At 42.0% G+C, this 26,311-nt stretch overlaps 1 protein-coding gene across 2 annotated transcripts; it reads left to right on the forward strand.

The window, feature by feature from the left end:
- The first annotated feature begins 166 nt into the window (after window positions 1–166).
- GNPDA2 (glucosamine-6-phosphate deaminase 2) lies at window positions 167–25,846 on the forward strand. 2 transcript variants are annotated; one of them, XM_056557319.1, is made up of 7 exons: window positions 167–291; window positions 7,017–7,184; window positions 12,889–12,990; window positions 15,559–15,741; window positions 16,044–16,228; window positions 18,645–18,819; window positions 25,369–25,846. In XM_056557319.1, exons 2-7 carry the CDS (start codon window positions 7,061–7,063, stop codon window positions 25,425–25,427), a joined length of 828 nt encoding a protein of 275 aa, XP_056413294.1. In that variant the 5' UTR covers window positions 167–291; window positions 7,017–7,060; the 3' UTR covers window positions 25,428–25,846. The 2 variants fall into 2 exon arrangements, with proteins under 2 accessions (XP_056413294.1, XP_056413297.1); XM_056557322.1 differs by having other exon boundaries at window positions 248–379.
- Window positions 25,847–26,311: the final 465 nt, after the last annotated feature.

The following is a 26,311-nucleotide window of genomic DNA, read 5'->3' on the forward strand; positions in this document are numbered from 1 at the left end:
TATATTACACACAGCTCTCTGTATACACTGTATATTACACACAGCTCACTGTATATACTGTATATTACACACAGCTATATGCACGCCTTATGTGTGAGATGTCATTTTTTCAGGAATAGTAGAATGTAGTGGAGAAATCACATGACTGGGAAGCATCCAATCACACGCCATCTCATAATTAGTCCAGGCCCTGACTCCTCCCCTACACGTGACTGATCACATGGTCATGACATCATCTCAGGTCCGAGTGGTTGCTGGAGCTGCGGTGGAGGGAGACTGGCGAACAAGTTGGTGGGTTGTGAGGGGAGAGGTGTCTGTGTGACTGAGCTCCGGCCTATACTGCCTGTGACCCGAGACACCCGTGCTGTCATCCTCTCAGGTCACCTGACCAGCCCGTGTGTCAGTCATCTGTGTTTCCATGGAGATGAGCTCATCTATTTCTGCTTTTTATCTATTTTACACTGATACATTGTAACAAAGAGTGCTGTGTGCTTAGCTCATGGAGGATAATGCAGACTGAACACATCTGTGTCTCAATTCATACTTGTAGCAGTGCTTCCCAACCAGGGTGCCTCCAGCTGTTGCAAAACTACAACTCCCAGCATGCCCGGACAGCCAACGGCTGTCCGGGCATGCTGGGAGTTGTAGTTTTGCAACAGCTGGAGGCACCCTGGTTGGGAAACCCTGCCCTGCACTGTTATCAGACTTTATGGGCTTAAAGGGGTTCTCCAACCCCACTAAATATCAGTGTCAGGACTTGGTCTGGCATAAAATGGAGGCACAGTCACTGGCTTTGTTATGGACAGTGATGGTGATTAATGGCTGAACTGGGAGCGGGCGCCGTAAGGGGGGATTTATAAGATTTATGCCATTCACACAACATGATTGCATTGTGACCCATTTATACCGTATATCCTATGAAAAAAGATGCCATTCTTGGGGTACTGCCGTATAGCTGGGAGGCACAGCAATAATGTGGTGTGAACTCCGTCTCAGTCGCTGTTCACTTTTGGAGTTTATGTCGCAGATTTTATTTTTTTCGCCTGCAATTCCGCTTTGAAATTGCAGGCGGAAATTCCGCTTGCTAAAATGTATAGTATAGTGAATGGGTTTCTGTTCACAAATTCACACTTGTGAAGTGGAATTTGTGAATGGAAAATCCGCTTTGAAATTTCCGCCTGAAGAATGGCGTTGCTCTTTTTTTCAGGCGGAAATACTTGCGGAACACATTGCAGTCTATTGGAGACTGCAGTGTCCGCGCGGTCCTAGCGCCTACTGATTCAGTCGCCGCTGGCCGCACTTGGAATCTCTGGGTGGAAATTTTCTTCCCGGAGATTCCGTAGTCTGAACCTGGCCTAAGTGGTACCTAGCAGATCCCATCAGAGGTCTGTCAGGTACTGTTGATATGTCATGTGATGGATCCGGCACTAGACTGTGGTTTGATTGACTGCAGGGGAGCGAAGCGCGTGCTGCCACGTACCTCACCCCGCTATTGCTCACATTCACAGCACAGGTATCGGGACGAGACGCAATGCAGTCTAATCTCATGGCATGCCTGGACAAATGACAGTGACTCTTTTTAAGCTTAAAGGGGTACTTCGGCCCTGAGACATCTTATCCCCTATCCAAAGGATAGAGGATAAGATGTCTCACCGCTGGGGTCCCGCCACTGGGGACCCCCGCAATCTTGTATTCGCCACCCACCTGTTTGAGCTGCACACTGCGGTGCCAGCTCACAAACAGCCGGGTGGCGACCACGGGGCCGGAGTATCACCCCCCGCTATGCAAGTCTATGGGAGGGAGTGTGGTCGCCACCCGGCTGTTTGTGAGCTGCGTGCAGGTGGGTGGCGAATACAAGATTGGGGACCGCTGGGGACCCCCGCAGTGAGACATCTTATCCTCTATTCTTTGGATAGGGGATAAGATGTCTCAGGACCGGAGTACCCCTTTAAATACCTATGGGGGCATTTATCATTGTAGTGTAAGTGAAGCATTTTTCTACACCCTTTTTTGTGTGCTGGTTATGTGTAGGAGCACTGAATTTATTAAGTGGTTGCAGAGCATTTCATAAATTTTGTGCAGGTCACATTTTCTGATATTGTACTCATCACATACACCATAAAGCTAAGCCAAGTCTGGGATGGTGTACGGTAGTTTAGAGACTCCATTGGCTTTGCGCCTTTTTACAAAAAAAAACGCAGTTCATAAAACCCTCCTAGATCATGTGGATTGCAACTGAAAATCAGCAGAAATGTGTAAACCAAAAGGCGCAAATAAACCCTGCTTGTCCCTTTAGCGCCTTTTCTAGGCACAAAAAAACAGTCTAGACAATGATAAATGTCGGCCTATATGACTACTACTCAGTAAAAATGGAGGACATGACATTATTCTGAAATGATTTCAGCAACAGACAAGACAATCCTGTTTTCTAAGGCCTCATTCACACAGCGCAATTTCTGAGCGGAATTCGGCTGAAAATTTTCGCTTGGAAATTTCGTTGCAGTAGGGATTCCGCTGTATTGTGCATGTGGCAGAAGAAACCTCTTCAACAGAAATTTCGATTCCGGCCTTCGCAAAAAGAATTGACATGTCAATTATTTCTCCGAATCCGCTTCAGAAATGCATTGCTCTGTATGGGGACGGCACAATTCCGAGCGGTCCTAGTGCTGGCATGTTTTGCGGGTTGCCCGCTTTCTGCGGAATGTCTGTCTGGAAATTTTGTGGGCACACATTACACCATGTGAAAATAAATGTTTAATGGAGATCTGTATCGGAAACTTTTTGGAATGCCCTGTGCCCGGGCTGCAAAAAGTAACAAAGCAAACTTTAAAGGGGTATTCCAGGCAAAAACTTTTTTTTTTATATATCAACTGGCTCTGGAAAGTTAAACAGATTTGTAAATTACTTCTATTAAAAAATCTTAATCCTTCCAATAGTTATTAGCTTCTGAAGTTGAGTTGTTGTTTTCTGTCTAACTGCTTTCTGATGACTCACGTCCCGGGAGCTGTCCAGCTCCTATGGGGATATTCTCCCATCGTGCAAGGTATATTCTCCCATCATGCACAGCTCCCGTGACATCATCATTGAGCAGTTAGACAGAAAAATTCAGAAGCTAATAACTATTGGAAGGATTAAGATTTTTTAAAAGAAGTAATTTACAAATCTGTTTAACTTTCTGGAGCCAGTATATATATATATATATATATATAATATATATGCACAAAAATGGATTGCCGCTCACCACACCCGCAGCTGCTCCTAAGTTCGTGCTGCGGACACGCCGGTTCCGCCTCCGGCTCACACAATTAGCAGCAAAGAAGATAGTCCGGCACAGAACTGAAGTATGCAGGTAAAAACTCAGAACTTTATTTCAGGATAACGCAGTACACAGAAGACTGACGCGTTTCGCACCGGAGTGCTTAGTCGTAGGTAACAAATAACCACAATGAACGTCTTAAAATACACAAAATAGCGGTCACATGACCATACACATCATAAAATCGTTCTCATACAAAACATGGCGCTGGAGCATCGGGTTGGGAAACACCAGTTTTTTGGAACAAGTTCACACCTGGGTGCGCCCAAGACATTTGTTGTTACAATAGAGTTATTCTAAAGAACAGTGTAAACATTTACATCATAAATTCCTGACTTAAATCGAGAAAAGCCAGGTAAAAGCACTCATCTGCAAGAACAGTAACTTAAACATCATATTATTTGTTTTAATTTTTTAATTTTTTATTTTTATTTATTTTGTGTTTATTCATAATTAGATCTTAGTTTATATATGTATCATTCTTGGTTATATTAATAATACATTTAAACATAACTATCTATTTGTGGTCTAAGGGCAAGTGAGAGCTAAATCTAATCTCTTGTTTAATCCGAGGGGATGCCTCGTACCAAGGAGGAATATCCAATATGCCTCCCTGTTAAAAAGTTTATTCCTAAGATCTCCCCCCCTCGGACCCAAAGTAACCCTTTCTACCCCCGATACCCGTAGACCCGTCACATCTCCTCCATGTGTCTCCCTAAAGTGACGGGATAACATTGAAATACCTGTGATATTGCTTTTAGCATCTGAGACATGTTTTCTAAATCTCATTTTTAGAGAATTACTAGAACAACCTACATACTGTATCTTGCAGATGGTGCAGGTGGCTACATAGACAATAGACTTGGTATTACAATTTGTGAAGTCACGTAATTTATATAGGTTACCTGTGGAACAAGATGTCACCGTGTCGGTGTTTACCATATGGTCACACGTGAGACATCTTGTGTGTCCACATTTCCTATTGCCAACAGTTTTTAACCAATTGTGTTTGCTACTAGACGATTTGTTGCTCTGGAACAGGCTGGGCGATATTTTTGAGCCTATTGAGGGGCCCTTTTTGGATACTATTTCTATGCCTTCCGACACTATTTCTTTTAGTATCGGATCAGATTCCAATACTGGTATGTATTTTTTGATGATACCCTTAATTTGTCCAAAATTTACACTATATGGTGTTACGAAATATGGTTTGGTGACACTTTTATTTTTGTTTTTGTTTTTACCTACTATCCCCTCCGTGTTGTATCCTCCTCTCTTTGGTTGCTTTCTCCTAGAGTAGGTGACTAACTCCTTTCTAGTAATACCACTGACTTTCTCCTGGGCTAAGTCAATGGTGTGCTCACTGTACCCTCTATTCTTAAACCTTGTGTGTAGTTCTGATGCTGCCACTCTAAAATTGCTGTCACTGGAACAATTCCGTTTTATTCTACACAGTTCCCCAAAGGGGATGTTATCCAGGACATGTTTAGGGTGGCAGGATGAGGCCAACAGTTCGCCTCCTTTGCGAACATTTTTATGTTCCAGTGGGAACAGATGTTCATTTTCAATATTGACAACCCCTTTAGCAGCCACATATATTGGATCGGACGATTCATAGATGATCTCCTCATAATTTGGGGAGGGTCAGAGGAACAGTTTAAACAATTTGTACATTATGTAGGCAGAAATGAACTTAACCTTAGATTCACCTACCATTTTGACAAAAAGGAGATCAATTTCCTGGACATCACAGTGGTGGGTGAAGGAGACCATATAGAAATACTCCCGTTCAGAAAGGAGACAGCTACTAATTCGATACTGTTGGCCTCATCCTGCCACCCTAAACATGTCCTGGATAACATCCCCTTTGGGGAACTGTGTAGAATAAAACGGAATTGTTCCAGTGACAGCAATTTTAGAGTGGCAGCATCAGAACTACACACAAGGTTTAAGAATAGAGGGTACAGTGAGCACACCATTGACTTAGCCCAGGAGAAAGTCAGTGGTATTACTAGAAAGGAGTTAGTCACCTACTCTAGGAGAAAGCAACCAAAGAGAGGAGGATACAACACGGAGGGGATAGTAGGTAAAAACAAAAATAAAAGTGTCACCAAACCATATTTCGTAACACCATATAGTGTAAATTTTGGACAAATTAAGGGTATCATCAAAAAATACATACCAGTATTGGAATCTGATCCGATACTAAAAGAAATAGTGTCGGAAGGCATAGAAATAGTATCCAAAAAGGGCCCCTCAATAGGCTCAAAAATATCGCCCAGCCTGTTCCAGAGCAACAAATCGTCTAGTAGCAAACACAATTGGTTAAAAACTGTTGGCAATAGGAAATGTGGACACACAAGATGTCTCACGTGTGACCATATGGTAAACACCGACACGGTGACATCTTGTTCCACAGGTAACCTATATAAATTACGTGACTTCACAAATTGTAATACCAAGTCTATTGTCTATGTAGCCACCTGCACCATCTGCAAGATACAGTATGTAGGTTGTTCTAGTAATTCTCTAAAAATGAGATTTAGAAAACATGTCTCAGATGCTAAAAGCAATATCACAGGTATTTCAATGTTATCCCGTCACTTTAGGGAGACACATGGAGGAGATGTGACGGGTCTACGGGTATCGGGGGTAGAAAGGGTTACTTTGGGTCCGAGGGGGGGAGATCTTAGGAATAAACTTTTTAACAGGGAGGCATATTGGATATTCCTCCTTGGTACGAGACATCCCCTCGGATTAAACAAGAGATTAGATTTAGCTCTCACTTGCCCTTAGACCACAAATAGATAGTTATGTTTAAATGTATTATTAATATAACCAAGAATGATACATATATAAACTAAGATCTAATTATGAATAAACACAAAATAAATAAAAATTAAAAATTAAAAAATTAAAACAAATAATATGATGTTTAAGTTACTGTTCTTGCAGATGAGTGCTTTTACCTGGCTTTTCTCGATTTAAGTCAGGAATTTATGATGTAAATGTTTACACTGTTCTTTAGAATAACTCTATTGTAACAACAAATGTCTTGGGCGCACCCAGGTGTGAACTTGTTCCAAAAAACTGGTGTTTCCCAACCCGATGCTCCAGCGCCATGTTTTGTATGAGAACGATTTTATGATGTGTATGGTCATGTGATCGCTATTTTGTGTATTTTAAGACGTTCATTGTGGTTATTTGTTACCTACGACTAAGCACTCCGGTGCGAAACGCGTCAGGCTTCTGTGTACTGCGTTATCCTGAAATAAAGTTCTGAGTTTTTACCTGCATACTTCAGTTCTGTGCCGGACTATCTTCTTTGCATATATATATATATATAAGTTTTTGCCTGGAATACCCCTTTAACTCCCCTTTCGACATTCCTCTTTTGCGCCGATATCGGCGTCTCGGTCAGCCGGCGCTGCTTGGCTCCCTGCTTCTTAGGTTCGGAACGTCACACCGCAGTCAGCGTATCGCCGCGTGATGTCCCGCCTCGGCCAGTTGTGATAGGCTGAACGCACTGTCATGTAAGGAGCCCGGGCAGCAGGGAGAAGGAGGGGCCCGGGCTCCTTACATGACAGTGCGTTCAGCCTATCACAACTGGCCGAGGCGGGACATCACTGCGGGCGGCGATACGCTACGTTTTTAGTTATTGTCTCTTCTGTTGACGCTCATGCCTCTCATCTCTTTGCAGATTGTTAGCCATATGCTGTCGGGTCAGAACTTCTCATCACAATCATGAGGCTGGTAATTCTGGATGACTATTCCCTGGCAAGTGAGTGGGCAGCAAAATACATAAGTAATCGTATCATCAAGTTTAACCCTGGACCAGACAATTATTTTACACTTGGACTACCCACAGGTAATGTGCTATTTGGTGATTTTTGTTCCAAACATGTTGGGAACGCAAATATTTTTATGAAATGTACTCAGTAGATTAACCCCTCGAGAACAAAGGGATTTTTTATTTTTGCATTTTAATTTGTTTCCTCCTCGCTTTTAAAAATCATAACGCTTTCAATTTTACACCTACACACCCATATAAGGGCTTGTTTTTTGTGCCAACAATTGTACTTTCACTCATCACTCATTTTACCACAAAATCTTCAGCAAAACAATTAATGAAGTACCGTATTTTTCGCCGTATAAGACGCACTTTTTCTTCCCCAAAACTGGGGGGAAAAAGTCGGTGCGTCTTATACTGTGAATACACCCCTATCGCGGCGGTCCCTGCGGCCATCAACGGCCGGGACCCGTGGCTAATACAGGACATCACCGATCGCGGTGATGCCCTGTATTAACCCTTCAGATGCGGCGATCAAAGCTGACCGCCGCGTCTGAAGGGAAAGTGACACTAACCCGGCTGTTCAGTCGGGCTGTTCGGGACCGCCGTGATTTCACCGCGGCGGTCCCGAACAGCCCGACTGAATAGCCGGGTTAGTGCTTACAGGACACCGGGGGGGACCTTACCTGCCTCCTCGGTGTCTTCTCCGTCCAGGGATCCCCTGTATGGCCGGCGCTCTCCTTCCTCGTCATCACGTCGTCGCGTACGTGCGTCGGCGTGCGTAACGACGTGATGGCGGCGACGGAGAGCGAGGATACCCGGCCGGCAGCAGAGACGTTCCGGAGCGGCGGGGACACGGCGACAGCAATGGAGCGACATCCAGGGCAACGGTGACGGGTCCGTAGCGGCGGGGACACGTGAGTATTACCTCCTATGCAGTGGTCTTCAATCTGCGGACCTCCAGATGTTGCAAAACTACAACTCCCAGCATGCCCGGACAGCCAACGGCTGTCCGGGCATGCTGGGAGTTGTAGTTTTGCAACATCTGGAGGTCCGCAGGTTGAAGACCACTATTGGGTTCAAAATCTTAATTTTTTTTAGATTTTGACCCTAAAAATTGGGTGCGTCTTATACGCCGGTGCGTCCTATAGGACGAAAAATACGGTATATATAAAAAAAATAAAAAAAAACACCTTTTGCAACTTTTGTGGCCTTCCTTTTCTATGCAGTGCACTTTTTTGGTATGACAAATATGACAAATTATCTGTATTCTGTAAGTCCATATGATTATGACAAAACCCAATTTATATAGGTTTTATTTTATTTCACTACTAAAAAATGCAAACGTAAAAAAAAATAATAAAGTTTAAAATTGTCGTCTTCTGACCCCACTAACAATTTTATTTCTTTTTTTTTAATTGGAGGCTGTGTGAGAGCTTATTTTTTGCACCGTGATCTGTAGTTTTTACATGTTTAATTTTTGTTTTGCTAGAACATTTTAACCCCTTAATGACGCAGGATGTAAATGTACGTCCTGGTGCGGTGGTACTTAACCTGTACATGACCACGAGCATCAGAGAGATGCTGGGGGCATACGCGGCAGGGACCGCCGGTAACGGCGCACATCAGCGATCGCGCTGATGTGTGCCATTAACCCCTCAGATGCCGTGATCAATACAGATCACTGCATCTGCGGCAGTGTGGTCACTAAAATGGATGATTGGATCGCTTACAGCGCTGCCGTGGGGATCCAGCATGGCGCCCTGAGGTCCCCTCACCCGACTCCGGCTGTGTCCAGGGGTCTTATGCACTGTAGTCTGAGATCAAGCAGACCAGAGCAGAAGCTGACCGAGAACAGTGCTATGCCATATGGGGACTGTTAAAGTGTAAAAAAAAAATTGAAAAATCTCCTCCCCCAATAACAATTTAAATTGTCCCTTTTTCCCATTTTACTGCCAAAAAGAGAAAAAATAATTTATAAAAATATCCGAACTATTAAAACATAAGGTTAATTTAAAAAAAAAAGTCCAAAATTGCTGCTTTTTTGAAACATTTTATTTAAAAAAATTGATAAAAAATGTATTAAAAGTTTTATATATGCAAATGTGGTTTCAATAAAATGTACAGATGACGGCACAAAAAATTTGCTCTTATACCGCCGCTTATATGGAAAAATGAAAAAGTTATAGGTCAGCAAAATAGAAGGATTTTTAAATGTACAAATTTGGTTACATTTTTTGTTGATTAAGTATGTAATCATGGGTATCATTTTAATTGTATTGACCTACAGAATAAAGAACACATGTCATTTTTACCGTAAATTATACAGCATGAAAACAAAACCTTCCAAAATTTGCAAAATTGCAGTTTTCTTTTCAATTTCCTCACACAAATAGTATTTTTTTGGTTGCGCCATACATTTTATGGTAAAAGGAGTGATGTCATTACAAAGGACATCTGGTTGTTCGAAAAACAAGCCCTCATACTAGTCTATGGATGAAAATCTAAAAGAGTTATGATTTTTAGAAGGCGAGGAGGAAAAAATAGTAATAGTAAAAATAAAATTAGCTGAGTCCTTAAGGCCAAAATGGGCTGAGCCCTTAAGGGGTTAATCACTTTTAACCTGTTAAAGACCCAGGGCATACCTGTACGTCCTGAGTCCGCTCCCGTTCTATAACGTGGGACAACGGCCGGGACCCGTGGCTAATAGCGCGCGGCACTGATTGCGGTGCCATGCGCTATTAACCCTTTAGACGCAGCGTTCAAAGTTGAACGCCGCGTCTAAAGTGAAACTAAATCACTGCCGGTTAGCTCAGGTGGCTGAGATCCAGGCATAAGCAGTCAAGCGGCAGAATCATCGATCAGGGGTTTCTTATGAGAAACCAGTGATCAATGTAAAAGATCAGTGTGTGCAGTGTTATAGGTCCCTATGGGATAACAATGATCAGTGTAAAAGATCAGTGTGTGCAGTGTGTTAGGTCCCTATGGGAGCTATAACACTGCAAAGAAAAGTGAAAAAAAAAAAGTGAATAAAGATCATTTAACACCTCCCCTATTAAAAGTTTGAATCACCCCCCTTTTCCCATAAAAAAAAAAAGTGTAAATAAAAATAAACATATGTGGTATCGCCGCATGCGGAAATGTCCGAATTATAAAAATATAACGTTAATTAAACCGCACGGTCAATGGCGTACACGCAAAAAAATTCCAAAGTCCAAAATAGTGCATTTTTGGTCACTTTTTATTTCATGCAAAAATGGTACCGCTATAAAATTCAGATCACAGCGCAAAAAATGAGCCCTCGTACCGCCCCATACGTGAAAAATAGAAAAGTTATAGGGGTCAGAAGATGACAATTTTAAACATATAAATTTTCCTGCATGTAGTTATGATTTTTTCCAGAAGTCCGACAGAATCAAACCTATATAAGTAGGGTATCATTTTAATCATATGGACCTACCGAATAAATAGCAGGTGTCATTTTTTCCAAAAAATTTACTGAAACGGAAGCTCCCAAAATTTACAAAATGGCGTTTTTTTTTTGTTTTTTTTTTCAATTTTGTCTCACAATGAATTTTTTTTCCTTTTTCGCCGTAGATTTTTGGGTAAAATGACTGATGTCATTACAAAGTAGAATTGGTGGCGCAAAAAATAAGCCCTCATATGGATTTTTAGGTGCAAAATTGAGAGTTATGATTTTTTTAACCCCTTAACGACGCAGGACATATATTTACGTCCTGCGCCGGCTCCCGCGATATGAAGCGGGATCGCGCCGCGATCCCGCATCATATCGCGTCGGTCCCGGCGCTAATCATTGGCCGGGACCCGTGGCTAATACCACACATCGCCGATCGCGGCGATGTGCGGTATTAACCCTTTAGAAGAGTCGCTTCTAAAGTGAAACTGAAAGTGGCCCGGCTGCTCAGTCGGGCTGTTCGGGACCGCCGCGGGGAAATCGCGGCGTCCCGAACAGCTGACCGGACACCGGGAGGGCCCTTACCTGCCTCCCCGGTGTCCGATCGGTGAATGACTGCTCCGTGCCTGAGATCCAGGCAGGAGCAGTCAAGCGCCGATAACACTGATCACAGGCGTGTTAATACACGCCTGTGATCTGTGTAGAAGATCAGTGTGTGCAGTGTTATAGGTCCCTATGGGACCTATAACACTGCAAAAAAAATGTAAAAAAGTGTTAATAAAGGTCATTTAACCCCTTCCCTAATAAAAGTTTGAATCACCCCCCTTTTCCCATAAAAAAAATAAAACAGTGTAAAAAAAATAAAAAATAAACATATGTGGTATCGCTGCGTGCGTAAATGTCCGAACTATAAAAATCTATCTATTAATTAAGCCGTACGGTCAATGGCGTACGCGCAAAAAAATTCCAAAGTCCAAAAAAGCGTATTTTGGTCACTTTTTATACCATTAAAAAATGAATAAAAAGTGATCAAAAAGTCCGATCAAAACAAAAATCATACCGATAAAAACTTCAGATCACGGCGCAAAAAATGAGTCCTCATACTGCCCTGTTCGTGGAAAAATAAAAAAGTTATAGGGGTCAGAAGATGACATTTTTAAACGTATAAATTTTCCTGCATGTAGTTATGATTTTTTCCAGGAGTGCGACAAAATCAAACCTATATAAGTAGGGTATCATTTTAACCGTATGGACCTACAGAATAATAAGGTGTAATTTTTACCGAAATATGCACTGCGTAGAAACGGAAGCCCCCAAAAGTTACAAAATGGCGGGTTTTTTTCAATTTAGTCGCGCAATGATTTTTTTTTCCGTTTCGCCGTGCATTTTTGGGTAAAATGACTAATGTCACTGCAAAGTAGAATTGGCGACGCAAAAAATAAGCCATAATATGGATTTTTAGGTGGAAAATTGAAAGGGTTATGATTTTTAAAAGGTAAGGAGGAAAAAACGAAAGTGCAAAAACGGAAAAACCCTGATTCATTAAGGGGTTAAAGCAACATAAAAAATGGTTTTAAAATTATGGTACCAGTCTTTGACAAGGAAAAAGTTAGAATAACTTGTAAGATGATGTATAATAAAAATTGAGTAAAAATAGTAGCAGCGCTGTAAATACAATTGTGGTTTGTAGCAGTCTAATATGTAAGGAATGAATACGATGAAATATAGCATTGTGCAGATTGGCACGGGTGCTGGTTCTCACATCGCACCCGGCCTGGTAGAAATACCTGCAGTCTTCTTAGGTGTTTGTTCTGTTTTTGTTGTGGATATCCTGGCACGTAAGATCTATGGTGGCAGGTGGCTCGGAGCTGCGTCCGGCCCTGGATGGATGAGTTGACAGCAGCGGGTATAATGCAGATCGCTGCGGCCACTTCCTCGTGCTGTGGCAGTTACTCAGTGAATGGGGGTCCGCTGAGCACGGGACTTCGCGCTTGAGAATGGAGAATCAATCATTGCCAACAGTTAAAAAAGGCAAAGTGGATATCCAGACACGTTTTGGGGAGAAACCCCTTTATCAGTGGCAAAGTATATATTTTTTAAATTATTTTATTTGAAAAAGGCGGTGATTCGAAGGCACATTTATTAACATTTTTATATACATTTTATTCACAATTTTATAGTCCCCATAGGAGACTATTACATGTAATCTTGCAATTGCATACACTGAATAATGTTGTGCCATAGCACAGCATTGATCAGTGTTATCGCCGCTCCATTACTACAGGCTGCAGGATAACTTGTTGTCAATGGCCTTTTATTACTTAAAAACGCACCATTTCTTTACTCCTTCTTTCTTGTTTTTAACAGGCAGCACACCATCCGGATGTTACAAGAAACTTATTGAGTATCACAAACGTGGAGACCTTTCATTTAAATATGTGAAGACCTTTAATATGGATGAATATGTAGGTGAGTTGTAATTCTGTTCATTAACATTATGTTACTTACACTGTCGGACCCGAACCAAGAGTTCCCTGTGACATGAAGGGAGGGACTTCATTTTATCATTGTGGGTTTGTGAGTTTATATGTGCAACAAGAACTGGTGAATGCTGTATTGTTTTCTGAACTACTTCTACTGATTTATTGAAAAAAAAAAAAAAAAAAATATTTATATATATATATATATATATATATATATATATATATATATATATATATATATGTATATATTAGCACTTCCATCTTCCATTGGTCTGCCCTGTATGTATGTGTGTCTGTCTGTGTGTATATTTTCATGTTTGCTACTCCACCTGTAAAATGTAGTGCGAATTGTTATACTGATAGGGTAGGGGATAAGTTCCTCATCCCAGGGGGTCCAACTGCACAATCTTTTGCTCAGGGCCCAGTTACTCAACCATCTTCTGCGTGCTCCAGCCCCCACCTGCGGAGATGAGCTTCAGTGACACGTCTTGCTCAGCCAATCTCGTCTGAGCCATGGTTCCTCCTCTGCCTGGTAATTGGTTTAGTGGGTCGTCACTGAAGCTCGTCTCCGAGAGTGGGGGTTGGGGCACAGAGTAGCTGGGCTCTGTGTGATCAGAAACATATCCCCTATCCTTTAAATGAGGGATGCATTTTATTTACTTGGAATACCCCTTTAAATGCAGTTATTTTTAAAGGGGTACTCCACTGTTCAGTGTTTGGAACAAACTGTTCCGAACGCTGGAGCCGGCGCCGGGAGTTCGTGACATCATATCCCCGCCCCTTCATGATGTCACACCCCACCCCCTCAATGCAAGTCTATGGGAGGGAGCGTGACAGTTGCCATGCCCTCTTCCATAGACTTACATTGAGGGGGTGTGACGTCATGAGGGGGCAGGGCTATGACATCACGAGCTTCCGGCTCTAGCGTTTAGAACAGTGTGTTCCAAACGCTGAGCAGCAAAGTACCCCTTTAAAAGGTGTATTCCAGGCAAAAACTTTTTTTAATATATCAACTGGCTCCGGAAAGTTAAACAGATTTGTAAATTATCTTGATGCAGAAGAAAAAATGAAAAAAGTCGGCAAACTCACCATGGCCTGGCCAGAAGAAGCTCGAGCACCGAGCGAAACAGATTCTGTCGCCAGACAGTGAATACCGCCCACTGTGATCCCTCTCTCCCCCTTTTGCACCAGTTTTTATATGTGAGTATGCACTAAAGAAACAACCCTGAAAAAGAAGTCCATGGTGAGTTTGCCGACTTTTTTCATTTTTTTTTCTGCATCAAGATATGTGATTTGCTATTACTAGTCAGAGCACCACCGTCACTTCGGGGAACACTCCTACACGTCCCATAGCCCAAGTCCGTGTGAATATCAGCAGCAGTGCCGGACATAGCAATTTCCCTACTTTTTGAAAACTTAAAGGGGTATTCCAGGCCAACACTTTTTTTTTTTTTTTTTTTTTTTTTTATATATCAACTGGCTCCGGAAAGTTAAACAGATTTGTAAATTTCTTCTATTAAAAAATCTTAATCCTTCCAATAGTTATTAGCTTCTGAAGTTTTCTGTCTAACTGCTCAATGATGATGTCACGTCCCGGGAGCTGTGCATGATGGGAAAATATCTCCTTAGGAACTGCACAGCTCCTGGGACGTGAGTCATCAGAAAGCAGTTAGACAGAAAACAGCAACTCAACTTCAGAAGCTAATAACTATTGGAAGGATTAGGATTTTTTAATAGAAGTAATTTACAAATCTGTTTAACTTTCCGGAGCCAGTTGATATATATAAAAAAAAAGTGTTGGCCTGGAATACCCCTTTAAGTTTTCAAAAAGTAGGGAAATTTACTACCATTTCAGGTTTAATTAATAAAATCTCAGAAAACTACAGACTATAGAATTCTTCACCAGTGGAGCATGTGGAAGAATGTTTAATAACTTCAAATATGTTTCTAAAAATCTGTGGTCCCCCCCCCCACACACACACACACACACACACACATCTACACTAGAGATGAGCGAACTTACAGTAAATTCGATTCGTCACGAACTTCTCGGCTCGGCGGTTGCTGACTTTTTCTGCATAAATTAGTTCAGCTTTCCAGTGCTCATGTGGGCTGGAAAAGGTGGATACAGTCCTAGGAAAGAGTCTCCTAGGACTGTATCCACCTTTTCCAGCCCACGGGAGCACCTGAAAACTGAACTAATTTATGCAGGAAAAGGCATCAACTGCTGAGCCGAGAAGTTCGTGACAAATCGAATTTACTGTAAGTTCGCTCATCTCTAATCTCCACGCTTTTTTGCAGTGAGAATGGTAGTAGGGGTTTCCTACCAAGTTCCCCTCAGTTTGGAAATCACGGCTGTTTTTTTTTTGTTTTTTTTTTATTTAGTTTGGACATCTGCAGCTTTTCACCCTAAATCTTATAATTTGTATACTTTCTACTGTACTTTCTACTTTAGACTGTATACTTTATATACACTGAATATATACTACTAGAGATAAGCCTTCATGGACCTCAATAAGTAACCACCGTAGTGTTGCATTTGCTTGTTTCTTAGGATTACCTAGGGACCACCCTGAGAGCTATCATTCATACATGTGGAATAATTTCTTCAAGCACATAGATATAGATCCCAATAATGCTCACATCCTGGATGGGAATGCTGATGACCTGCAAGCTGAATGTGAGGAATTTGAGAGGAAAATCAAAGAAGCTGGTGGCATCGAGCTATTTGTTGGAGGTATAAAAGATCTGTGTTGTTCTAGTGAAATCATGATATTGAAGGAATTGTTTCATTTATTCCTAGACATACCTATTACTGGGCTCCAGCAGAATTGTGACCTTATATAATGAAGTGACTGACTTCGCTGCCTTTTAATAATTTGGTGTCAAAGTTCGTTTCCGCAGCAGCTGGCGGGCTAAGGCAGATGTACAGGTGTCCATACACTTTCTATAACTGTTGGCCAAATATTCCTTCAACCAATAGAGATCTCCACCAACCTCCCCATACATATTCATTTATTTTTTTCTCTGACTTTCTAGGTATTGGTCCAGATGGTCATATTGCTTTCAACGAGCCAGGTTCCAGTCTGGTATCCCGAACTAGACTAAAGACCTTAGCAATGGACACGATTTTGGCAAATGCCAAATATTTTGATAATGACCTTTCCAAAGTCCCAACAATGGCTTTAACAGTTGGCGTTGGTACGGTAATGGATGCCAAAGAGGTGGGTTTTCATTTATGCATGTACTTTTCGAATACTCAGTATGTTTTTTCTCATTCTAGTTATAACAATTATCACCAATAGAGATGAGCGAACTTACAGTAAATTTGATTCGTCACGAACTTCTCGGCTCGGCAGTTGATGACTTTTCCTGCATAAATTAGTTCAGCCTTCAGGTGCTCCCGTGGGCTGGAAAAGGTGGATACAGTCCTAGGAGACTCTTTTCTAGGACTGTATCCACCTTTTCCAGACCACCGGAGCACTGGAAAGCTGAACTAATTTATGCAGGATAAGTCATCAACTGCCGAGCCGAGAAGTATGTGACGAATCGAATTTACTGTAAGTTCGCTCATCTCTAATCACCAATGAAAGTGAAACATTGAAGTAGATGGCCACTTTTAGCTTGGTGTTTTAAAAATTTTAAATAAGTCCGGTATTCTTTGCTGATTCAGGGATGGGGAAATCCTATCACCCAATGCTTGGGACATGTAGTTCTGGGCGCCAGGCAGGTGAATTTTTTTAGACATTGAGCCATGCTTCGGGCAAGCAGAGCCATGGCACTTGTAATGAAGAAAACTCTGTCCCTAGAGCCCCCTGGGGATGAGGGTGCCACTAGGGGATCCAGGACTTTTGTCCCGGATGCCCTGAGCTAGCACTACTCTTCGACCCTTGTGGCACAATGCCATCTTTTATATGGTGCTGCGGCTCGGCAGGTGGATGAAGCGAGCTTAGGAGCGGTCAGCAGGCGGAACGTGTGGCTAATGCCGGACATTACTGATCCTGGTGATCCCAGCCAGCTCCTGTGCTGCAGACAGCCATTGCAGGCTGTAGCAATGGAGCGCTGATAACACTGATGAATGCTGTTCTATGGAAAAGCATTGTTCAGTGTTTTTAATCTGATTGCAGGTGATCGTCCCCTGTTGACTTAAAAAAATTGTAAATAAACTGTAAAAAAAAAAAAAAAAAAAAATGAATAAGCCCCCTCCCTAATAAAAGTTTGAATCGCCCCCATTTTCCCATTTTTTAAATTAAAATTATATAAATAAATAAAAAATCTAAACATCTGCCATATTGCCGCGTGCGTAACTGTCCGAACTATAAAAATATCATGTTAATTAAACTGCATAGTCAATGGCATAAATGTAAAAAAAAAAAAATACCAGTCAAGAATTGCATATTTTTGGTTGTTTCATGTACCAGAAAAAAAGTGGTAAAAAGCAATCAAAGTCACATCAAAACAAAAAATAGTACCAATAAAAACTAGAGATCACGACACAAAAAATTAGCCCTCATACATTCTCGTATACGGAAAAATAAGAGTTATGGGGTCAAAAAACCAATATTAAGTTTACTAATTATCTCACAAATAGTTATATTTTTTTAAACTAGTGAAATAAAACAAAACCTATATAAGTTGGGTATTGTTGTAATCATAAGTACCTACAGAATATAATATTATTTGTACCGTGAAGTGCACTGCGCAGAAACGGAAGCCCACAAGAGTTGCTAAATTGCATGTTTTTTCAGTTTTTCCTTTTTCTCATTTTACTGTGGAGTTAATAGTAAAATGAGTGATGTCCTTGCAAAGTACAGTTGGTGAAAGCGTTTAGAAGGGGAGGAGAAAAAAAAATCAGGACAAGATGATGTGCAGGAGGCGTTCCTTACCAGAGGTCATGGGGGTCCCAGTGGTCTAACCCCCAAGATCAGCTACTTATTCCTTACCATATGTAAATTTTTGCTGGACATTCCCTTTAACTTCCAACCATGCAGTTGCGTTGCTCCACATTTGGTGTATGCATGGTGGAACACTAAAACATAATGCTCCATATTTACTATGATTTTTGCACCAAAATTTTGACTCCATAAATGGCCTAATTGTCGTACAAAGCAACTGAAACACATTTATTATGCTGTGTATGCCAAAAAAGAACTGGAAAATGAAAATTACTTGTGGGGAGATTTAGCAAAACCTGTGCAGAGGAAATTTGACCATAGCAACCAATCAGATCGCTTGTTTATTTTTAAAGAATTTAGAAAAATAAAAGCAAGCTAATTGGATGCTATGTGCAACTGGTAAATTTTTTCCTCTGCAAATGTTAAATAAATCTCCTCCAATGGTGTCAGAAAGTGGACATCAGTCGGCACTAGAACCGCTCTGAAATGTCCTATTGATTGCAAAGCATATCCAAGCGGATTCCGCTATAAGAATGAACATGTTTGGAATTAGAATTTCCCACTATGGAAAGTCTGCCATGTACATGGTGCCACAGGCTGCTGCATCACAATTTCCAAGCAGAATTTTAAGCTGGATTCCATTTGGAAATGCTTCCATGTAAATGGGCCCTAACAGGTGTCTGCAGCTTATAGCAGAAAATACCCTGACAGATTCCCTTTTTATTTTGTCTTCTTCTCCTAACAGGTGATGATCCTCATTACTGGAGCCCACAAAGCTTTTGCTTTATATAAAGCTATAGAGGAAGGTGTGAATCATATGTGGACAGTGTCAGCTTTTCAACAACATCCTCGCACTATATTTGTCTGTGATGAAGATGCTACATTAGAACTTAGAGTCAAAACGGTGAAGTATTTTAAAGGTGAGAAAAGAAAAATGAATAGAAGGAGGATTGTCCATAGTACATGTTTAGCTAATTCCATATATCTTGTGGTGGGGGCTCGGCAGTTACAGCATGTTGACATAATGGATAGTGAATGGGCACTCTGATATAGGCTATGTTTCTTTTTTTCCCTCTATCTTAGCTAGTGGATATAGGTTAAAGGAAAACTGTCATCAGTGTTACCCGCACTAACCTGTTGGTACAGGTGTGTAGTGGGGGTGACACTGAAGACCACCATACTTGCCTGATCCCGTTCCGTGGTCGCATTGTCCCGATATCTTCATCCATATCTTCTGTTCCAGAGCCGACTTAGGGCACGGGCAGGGCTTCCTGATGTCACCTGCTGGTTCCTGCTGCAAAGGAAACAGCAGCGGTGACATCAGGAAGCCCTGCCTGTGCTCCAAGTCTGCTCTGGAACAGAAGATCTGCAGGAAGATAACGGGATCGGGCAAGTATGGTTGTCATCAGCGTCGTCCGCACTACACACCTACCAACTAATGACAGTCTACCTTTACAATATAAAGTGTTTTAACCCCTTAAGGACACATGACGTTCTCATACGTCTCCATTTCCGAGTCCTTAAGGACACATGACGTATGAGAACGTCATGTGTTTTACCGGCCCCCCGCAACCATCTGGAGCGGAGCCGGTCCCCGATGCCTGCTGAAATCGTTCAGCAGGCATCGGGGCATATCGCCCAGGGGGGTCATTATGACCCCCCATGTCGGCGATGGCCGCAGATCGCTGGACAATTCAGTCCAGTGAGCTGCGGCGGATTCTGGGTCAATCGGGTCTCCAGTGACCCGGTGACCCGGAATTATTGGCTGATCGGGGCCGTCAGAGACGGCCCCGAACAGCCGGAGCCAGCAGGGGTGAGGTGGCACTGGTGCCACCTCACGATCGCCCTGATTCGGCGGCCGGATTACCGGCCGACCAATCAGGGCGCCTGCTGCGGGTATCACTCCCGCAACCCGCTCCGCCCCTCTTCCGGAGGACGTGAGCGGGTGCGGGACGTGCACCCCGGGTGCTGGGGACCCCGATCCCCGGCGCCCCTGTTGGGATCGGGGCCCCAGGAGCAGCGGCGGCGGCGGATACGACGAGGGACTGACCTGTGCGGCGAGGATCGTTGGAGGTGAGTGACAGCCTCCTGCTGTTGCTTAGCAACAGCTCCCAGCATGCAAAAAGGGCATGCTGGGAGCTGTAGTTATGCAACAGCAGGAGGCAGACCACCACAACTCCCAGCATGCCCTTATGGGCATGCTGGGACTTGTAGTTTTGCAACAGCTGGAGGCACATTCTTTCTATGGAAAAGTGTAACTTCAGCTGTTGTGTAACTACAACTCCCAGCTTGCACAATCAGCTAAAGTGCATGCTGGGAGTTGTAGTGGTGCATCTGGTGGTTGCATAACTACAACTCCCAGCATGCCCGTTGGCTGTCGGTGACTGCTGAGAGTTGTAGTTTTGCAACACCTGAAGGCACACTGAGTTAAGTAGCAAACCAGTGTGTCTCCAGCTGTTGCATAACTACAATCCCCAGCATCCCCAGCCAAAGTAGTATGCCTCCAGCTGTTGCATAACTACAACACCCAGCATGCCCTTCCGCTGTCCGTACATGCTGGGGGTTGTAGCTTTTGCAACAGCTGAAGGCACACTGGTTGCAAAACACTGAGTTTGTTACCAAACTCGGTGTTTCACAACCAGTGTGCCTCCAGCTGTTGCAAAACTACAACTCCCAGCATGCACTGATAGACCGTACATGCTGGGAGTTGTTGTTTTGCAACAGCTGGATTCCCCCCCCCCCCCCCCCCCCCCAATGTGAACGTACAGGGTACACTCACATGGGCGGAGGATTACAGTAAGTATCCGGCTGCAAGTTTGAGCTGCGTCAAATTTTCTGCCGTAGCTCAAACTGCCCGTGCGACTGTACCCTAAAAACACTACACTACACTAACACAAAATAAAATAAAAAGTAAAAAACACTACATATACACATACCCCTATACAACCCCAATAAAAATGAAAAACGTCTGGTACGCCACTGTTTCCAAAACGGAGCCTCCAGCTGTTGCAAAACAACTACTCCCAGTATTGCCAGATAGCCGTTGACTGTCCAGGCATGCTGGGAGTTTTACAACAGCTGGAGGCACCCTGTTTGGGAATCACTGGCGTAGAATACCCCTATGTCCACCCCTATGCAAGTCCCTAATTTAGGCCTCAAATGCGCATGGCGCTCTCACTTTGGAGCCCTGTCGTATTTCAAGGCAACAGTTTAGGGCCACATATGGGGTATCTTCGTACTCGGGAGAAATTGGGCTTCAAATTTTGGGGGGTATTTTCTGCTATTACCCTTTTAAAAGATGAAAAATTTTTGGGAAAACAAGCATTTTAGGTAAAAAAAATATATTTTTTTTACATATGCAAAAGTCGTGAAACACCTGTAGGGTATTAAGGTTCACTTTACCCCTTGTTACGTTCCCTGAGGGGTCTAGTTTCCAAAATGGTATGCCATGTGTTTTTTTTTGCTGTCCTGGCACCATAGGGGCTTCCTAAATGTGACATGCCCCCCAAAAACCATTTGTCGCTCCTTCCCTTCTGAGCCCTCTACTGCGCCCGCCGAACACTTTACATAGACATATGAGGTATGTGCTTACTCGAGAGAAATTGGGTTTCAAATAAAAGTAAAAAATTTCTCCTTTTTATCCCTTGCAAAAATTCAAAAATTGGGTCTACAAGAACATGCGAGTGTAAAAAATGAAGATTGTGAATTTTCTCCTTCACTTTGCTACTATTCCTGTGAAACACCTAAAGGGTTAATACACTTACTGAATGTTTTTTTGAATACTTTAGGGGGTGTAGTTTTTATAATGGGGTCTTTTATGGGGTATTTCTAATATGAAGACCATTCAAATCCACTTCAAAACTGAACTGGTCCATGAAAAATAGTGAGTTTGAAAATTTTGTGAAAAATTTCAAAATTGCTGCTGAACTTTGAAGCCCTCTGGTGTCTTCCAAAAGTAAAAACTCATACATTTTATGATGCAAACATAAAGTAGACATATTGTATATGTGAACCCCAAAAAAATATATTTTGAATATCCATTTTCCTTACAAGCAGAGAGCTTCAAAGTTAGAAAAATGCAAAATTTTCATTTTTTTCATCAAATTTTGGGATTTTTCACAAAGAAAGGATGCAAGTTACCATAAAATTTTACCACTAAGTTAAAGTAGAATATGTCACGAAAAAACAATCTCGGAATCAGAATGATAACTAAAAGCATTCCAGAGTTATTAATGTTTAAAGTGACAGTGGTCAGAATTGCAAAAAACGCTACGGTCCTTAAGGTATAAAATGGCCTGGTCCTTAAGGGGTTAAAGGGGTACTCCCATGGAAAACCTTTTTTTTTTTTTTTTTTTTTATCAACTGGTGCCAGAAAGTTAAACATATTTGTAAATCACTTCTATTAAAAAATCTTAATCCTTCCAGTACTTTTTAGGGTCTGTATACTAAAGAGAAATCCAAAAAATAAATGCATTTCCTCTGATGTTATGACCACAGTGATCTCTGCTGACCTCTGCTGTCCATTTCATGAGCTGTCCAGAGCAGGAAAAAATCCCCATAACAAACATATGATGCTCTGGACAGTTCCTAAAATGGACAGCAGAGGTTAGCAGAGAGCACTGTGGTCATGACATCAGAGGAAATGCATTTATTTTTTGGATTTCTCTTTAGTATACAGACCCTAAAAAGTACTGGAAGGATTATGGCATATTTTTTGCGTCGCCAATTCTACTTTGCAGTGACATTAGTCATTTTACCCAAAAATGCATGGCGAAATGGGAAAAAAAATCATTGTGCGACAAAATCGAAGAAAAAACGCCATTTTGTAACTTTTGGGGGCTTCCGTTTCTACGCAGTGCATATTTCGGTAAAAATTACACCTTATCATTATTCTGTAGGTCCATACGGTTAAAATGATACCCTACTTATATAGGTTTGATTTTGTCGCACTTCTGGAAAAAATCATAACTACATGCAGGAAAATGTATACGTTTAAAAATGTCATCTTCTGACCCCTATAACTTTATTTTTCCGCGTACGGGCTGGTATGAGGACAAATTTTTTGCGCCGTGATCTGAAGTTTTTATCGCTATGATTTTTGTTTTGATCGGACTTTTTGATCACTTTTTATTAATTTTTTAATGGTATAAAAAGTGACCAAAAATGCGCTTTTTTTGACGTTGGAATTTTTTTGCGCGTACGCCATTGACCGTGCGCTTTAATTAATGATATATTTTTATAGTTCGGACATTTACGCACGCGGCGATACCACATATGTTTTTTTTTTTTACACGGTTTTATTTTTTTATGGGTAAAGGGGGGTGATTCAAACTTTTATTAGGGAAGGGGTTAAATTACCTTTATTAACACTTTTTTTTAACTTTTTTTTTTTTTGCAGTGTTATAGGTCCCATAGGGACCTATAACACTGCACACACTGATCTCTCATCCTGATCACAGGCGTGTATTAACACGCCTGTGATCAGTGTTATCAGCGCTTGACTGATCCTGCCTGGATCTCAGGCACGGAGCAGTCATTCGCCGATCGGACACCGAGGAGGCAGGTAAGGGCCCTCCCGGTGTCCTGCAAGCTGTTCGGGACGCCGCGATTTCACCGCGGCGGTCCCGAACTGCCCGGCGATGTGTGGTATTAGCCGCGGGTCCCGGCCGTTGATGAGCGCTGGGACCGACGCGACATGATGCGGGATCGCGGCGCGATCCCGCTTCATATCGCGGGAGCCGGCGCAGGACGTAAATATACGTCCTGCGTCGTTAAGGGGTTAAGGTTTCAGTGGGAAAACATGGGTGGTGTCTGTAAGCTGCATCAATTGTTTGTACAAGGACCTTAATAAGTTTTGAACATCTATAATATAAAGTCTCACTTGCCACATAGCACCTTCTACCAATATATGCAACTTATTCATGCCCATTCCAGCCAGTTCACTTGATTTAAAAGGATACTCCGGCCTTTAACATCTCAATGTGGGCATTGTGGCCACTTGGACCCAGCGATCTCTAAAACGGCATCTGACTCTCCCTTTGCACGTAGCTTGGGGTGAACACGTCCCCTCCATGCCTCTGTATGTGAGGCCCAGAGTTAAACAATTGCTGTACTCATGGCACATTGGGCACCATTCTGGAGATGGCAGTGGAGGATAATAACTTAGATGTAGCCATAATGTTATGAAAGAAGAGAGTTACTGTATATGGGTTATCAAGATATAGCAAAACAGAGCTGATTTCTTCCAAAAACTGCACCACCCCTGTCCTCAGGTTGTGTGTGGTATTGCATCTCAGTTACGTTGATGTGACTGGAGCAAAGTTGTAATAGAACACACAACCTGAGGACAGGGGTGGTGCTGCTTTTGGAAGAAATTTACTGTTTTTCTGTTGCTGTGACGATGGCTAAGTATTTGCCTAGTCCAATTCCTCTGACTTTTTGTTTATTGCTTGGATGATTGATACTATAAGTTTCCAGATAAGAATGCTAAACGTTAGCCTGAATCCAAGTCGAACGAATTTAGTGGCCATGGATAGACACTCCTGGGGTACCCTTAAGACGTCTTCACAGGAATCTGGTCATATGTGCTTGGCTACCTTTATTACTAGAGCGAGACAATGAATAATACATGACAGGATAATTGGTTGCATAATAAAGTTTATTATTTTTGAATGCACAGGCTGGGAAAAATCGTGCTGAAAAACTCGGCTTATACTCGAGTATATACGGTATATTAGATTATGTTCATCATTTTATATGTATGGTATCTTCATTACAGGGTTGTTTATGTAGGTTTGCTGTTATAACATGCAACAGCTGGAGGCACCCTGGCTGGGAAACACTGTGTAAGTGCTACAATAGTAACAGATTTTTATTTCTTCCTTAAAGGGTACTCCGGTGGAATTTTTTTTATTTTTTATTTTTATTTTTAATCAACTGATGCCAGAAAGGTAAACGGATTTGTAAATTACCTCTATTAAAAAATCTTAATCCTTCCAGTACTTATTAGCTGCGGAATACTACAGAGGAAATTATTTTCTTTTTGGAACACAGTGCTCTCTGCTGACACCTCTGTCCATTTTAGGAACTGTCCAGAGCAGCATATGTTTACTATGGGGATTTTCTCCTACTCTGGACAGCTCTTAAAATGGACAAATGGACAGAGATGTCAGCAGAGAGCAATGTGCTCGTTATTCAGCAGAGAACTCGGTGTTCCAAAAATAAAAGAATTCCCTCCGTAGTATTCAGCAGCTAATAAGTACTGGAAGGATTAAGATTTTTTAATAGAAGTCATTTACAAATCTGTTTAACTTTCTGGTACCAGTTCATTTAAAAAAAAAAAATACATTTTCCACCGGAGTACCCCTTTAAGTGGTTTAGTTTAGCTAAGCTCCTTCATGCGGGAAAAAAAAATGTGTGTGACAGAATCCTTGGTAAAACGAGAGGTGTTATTTCTGTTCTCTTCCTAGGTTTAATGCATGTACATAATAAACTGGTGGAACCACTGCATAGCATGAAGAAGAACTGACACGGTGTGTATGCGGTGGATGACGCAGCGGCTATGCACTCTTACTGTAACCTGGTCTGCAAAACAAGTACTGTATTCTCAAGGTCCAAGTTCTGCTTTAGCCATGTAACATTCCATACTACGCAGGATCGGTTTTATAGATGACCTAACCATTCTCTGAACCTATAAGGCTCAGCAAACGTTGCCTTCTTATTGTCTAATGCAAATATATTGCTACTTACAAATGTACTGATCTGCAGTTACTGCTGGAAGAGTTTTGCTTTCTGGTCCTGTATATATCCAGTGAATGTTCGCAATGGGAGTGGCTTAGCACTTAGATGTGTACATTAAATTCAGAAAATTTAGTTCGGAACGCTGGGTGCAGGCTTCGTGGGTCGCCACGCCTCCCTGTGACATCACGCCCCGCCCTTTCAATGCTAGTTTATGGGACGGGGTGTGACTGCCATCACGCCCGCTCCCATAGACTTGCAGTGAGGGGGCGGGGCGTGATGTCACAAGGGGGCGTGTCGACCCGAAGCCCACACCCAGTTTTCAGAATTAAATGTTCTGAACGCTGGGGAGTGGAGTTCCCCTTTAAAGCATGTAGCTCACTACCTGTTCCCTTACATTATGAGTTCCTGTTTTTTTTTTTTTTTTTTTTTTTTTTTTTTTTGTTTCTTCCTCTTTATTACATTTTGTTTTGAAAATTCTTACAAACTATAAAGCTGTTGCAATCAATGTAAACACATTGCTGTTTTCTGACATTACGTGCTGACTTTAAAAAATATAGTAAATAAAATATTGGTTTTCGAAAGTGTTTTATTTTTATTTTAGCTGCTTTAAAACATTTATCCCAAACCATTACATTTAGCAACAGTATTACTGACTTATGTGACTTAACTGAT

Source organism: Hyla sarda, chromosome 1 (assembly GCF_029499605.1).
Source record: "Hyla sarda isolate aHylSar1 chromosome 1, aHylSar1.hap1, whole genome shotgun sequence".
Taxonomy (NCBI): Eukaryota; Metazoa; Chordata; class Amphibia; order Anura; family Hylidae; genus Hyla; species Hyla sarda.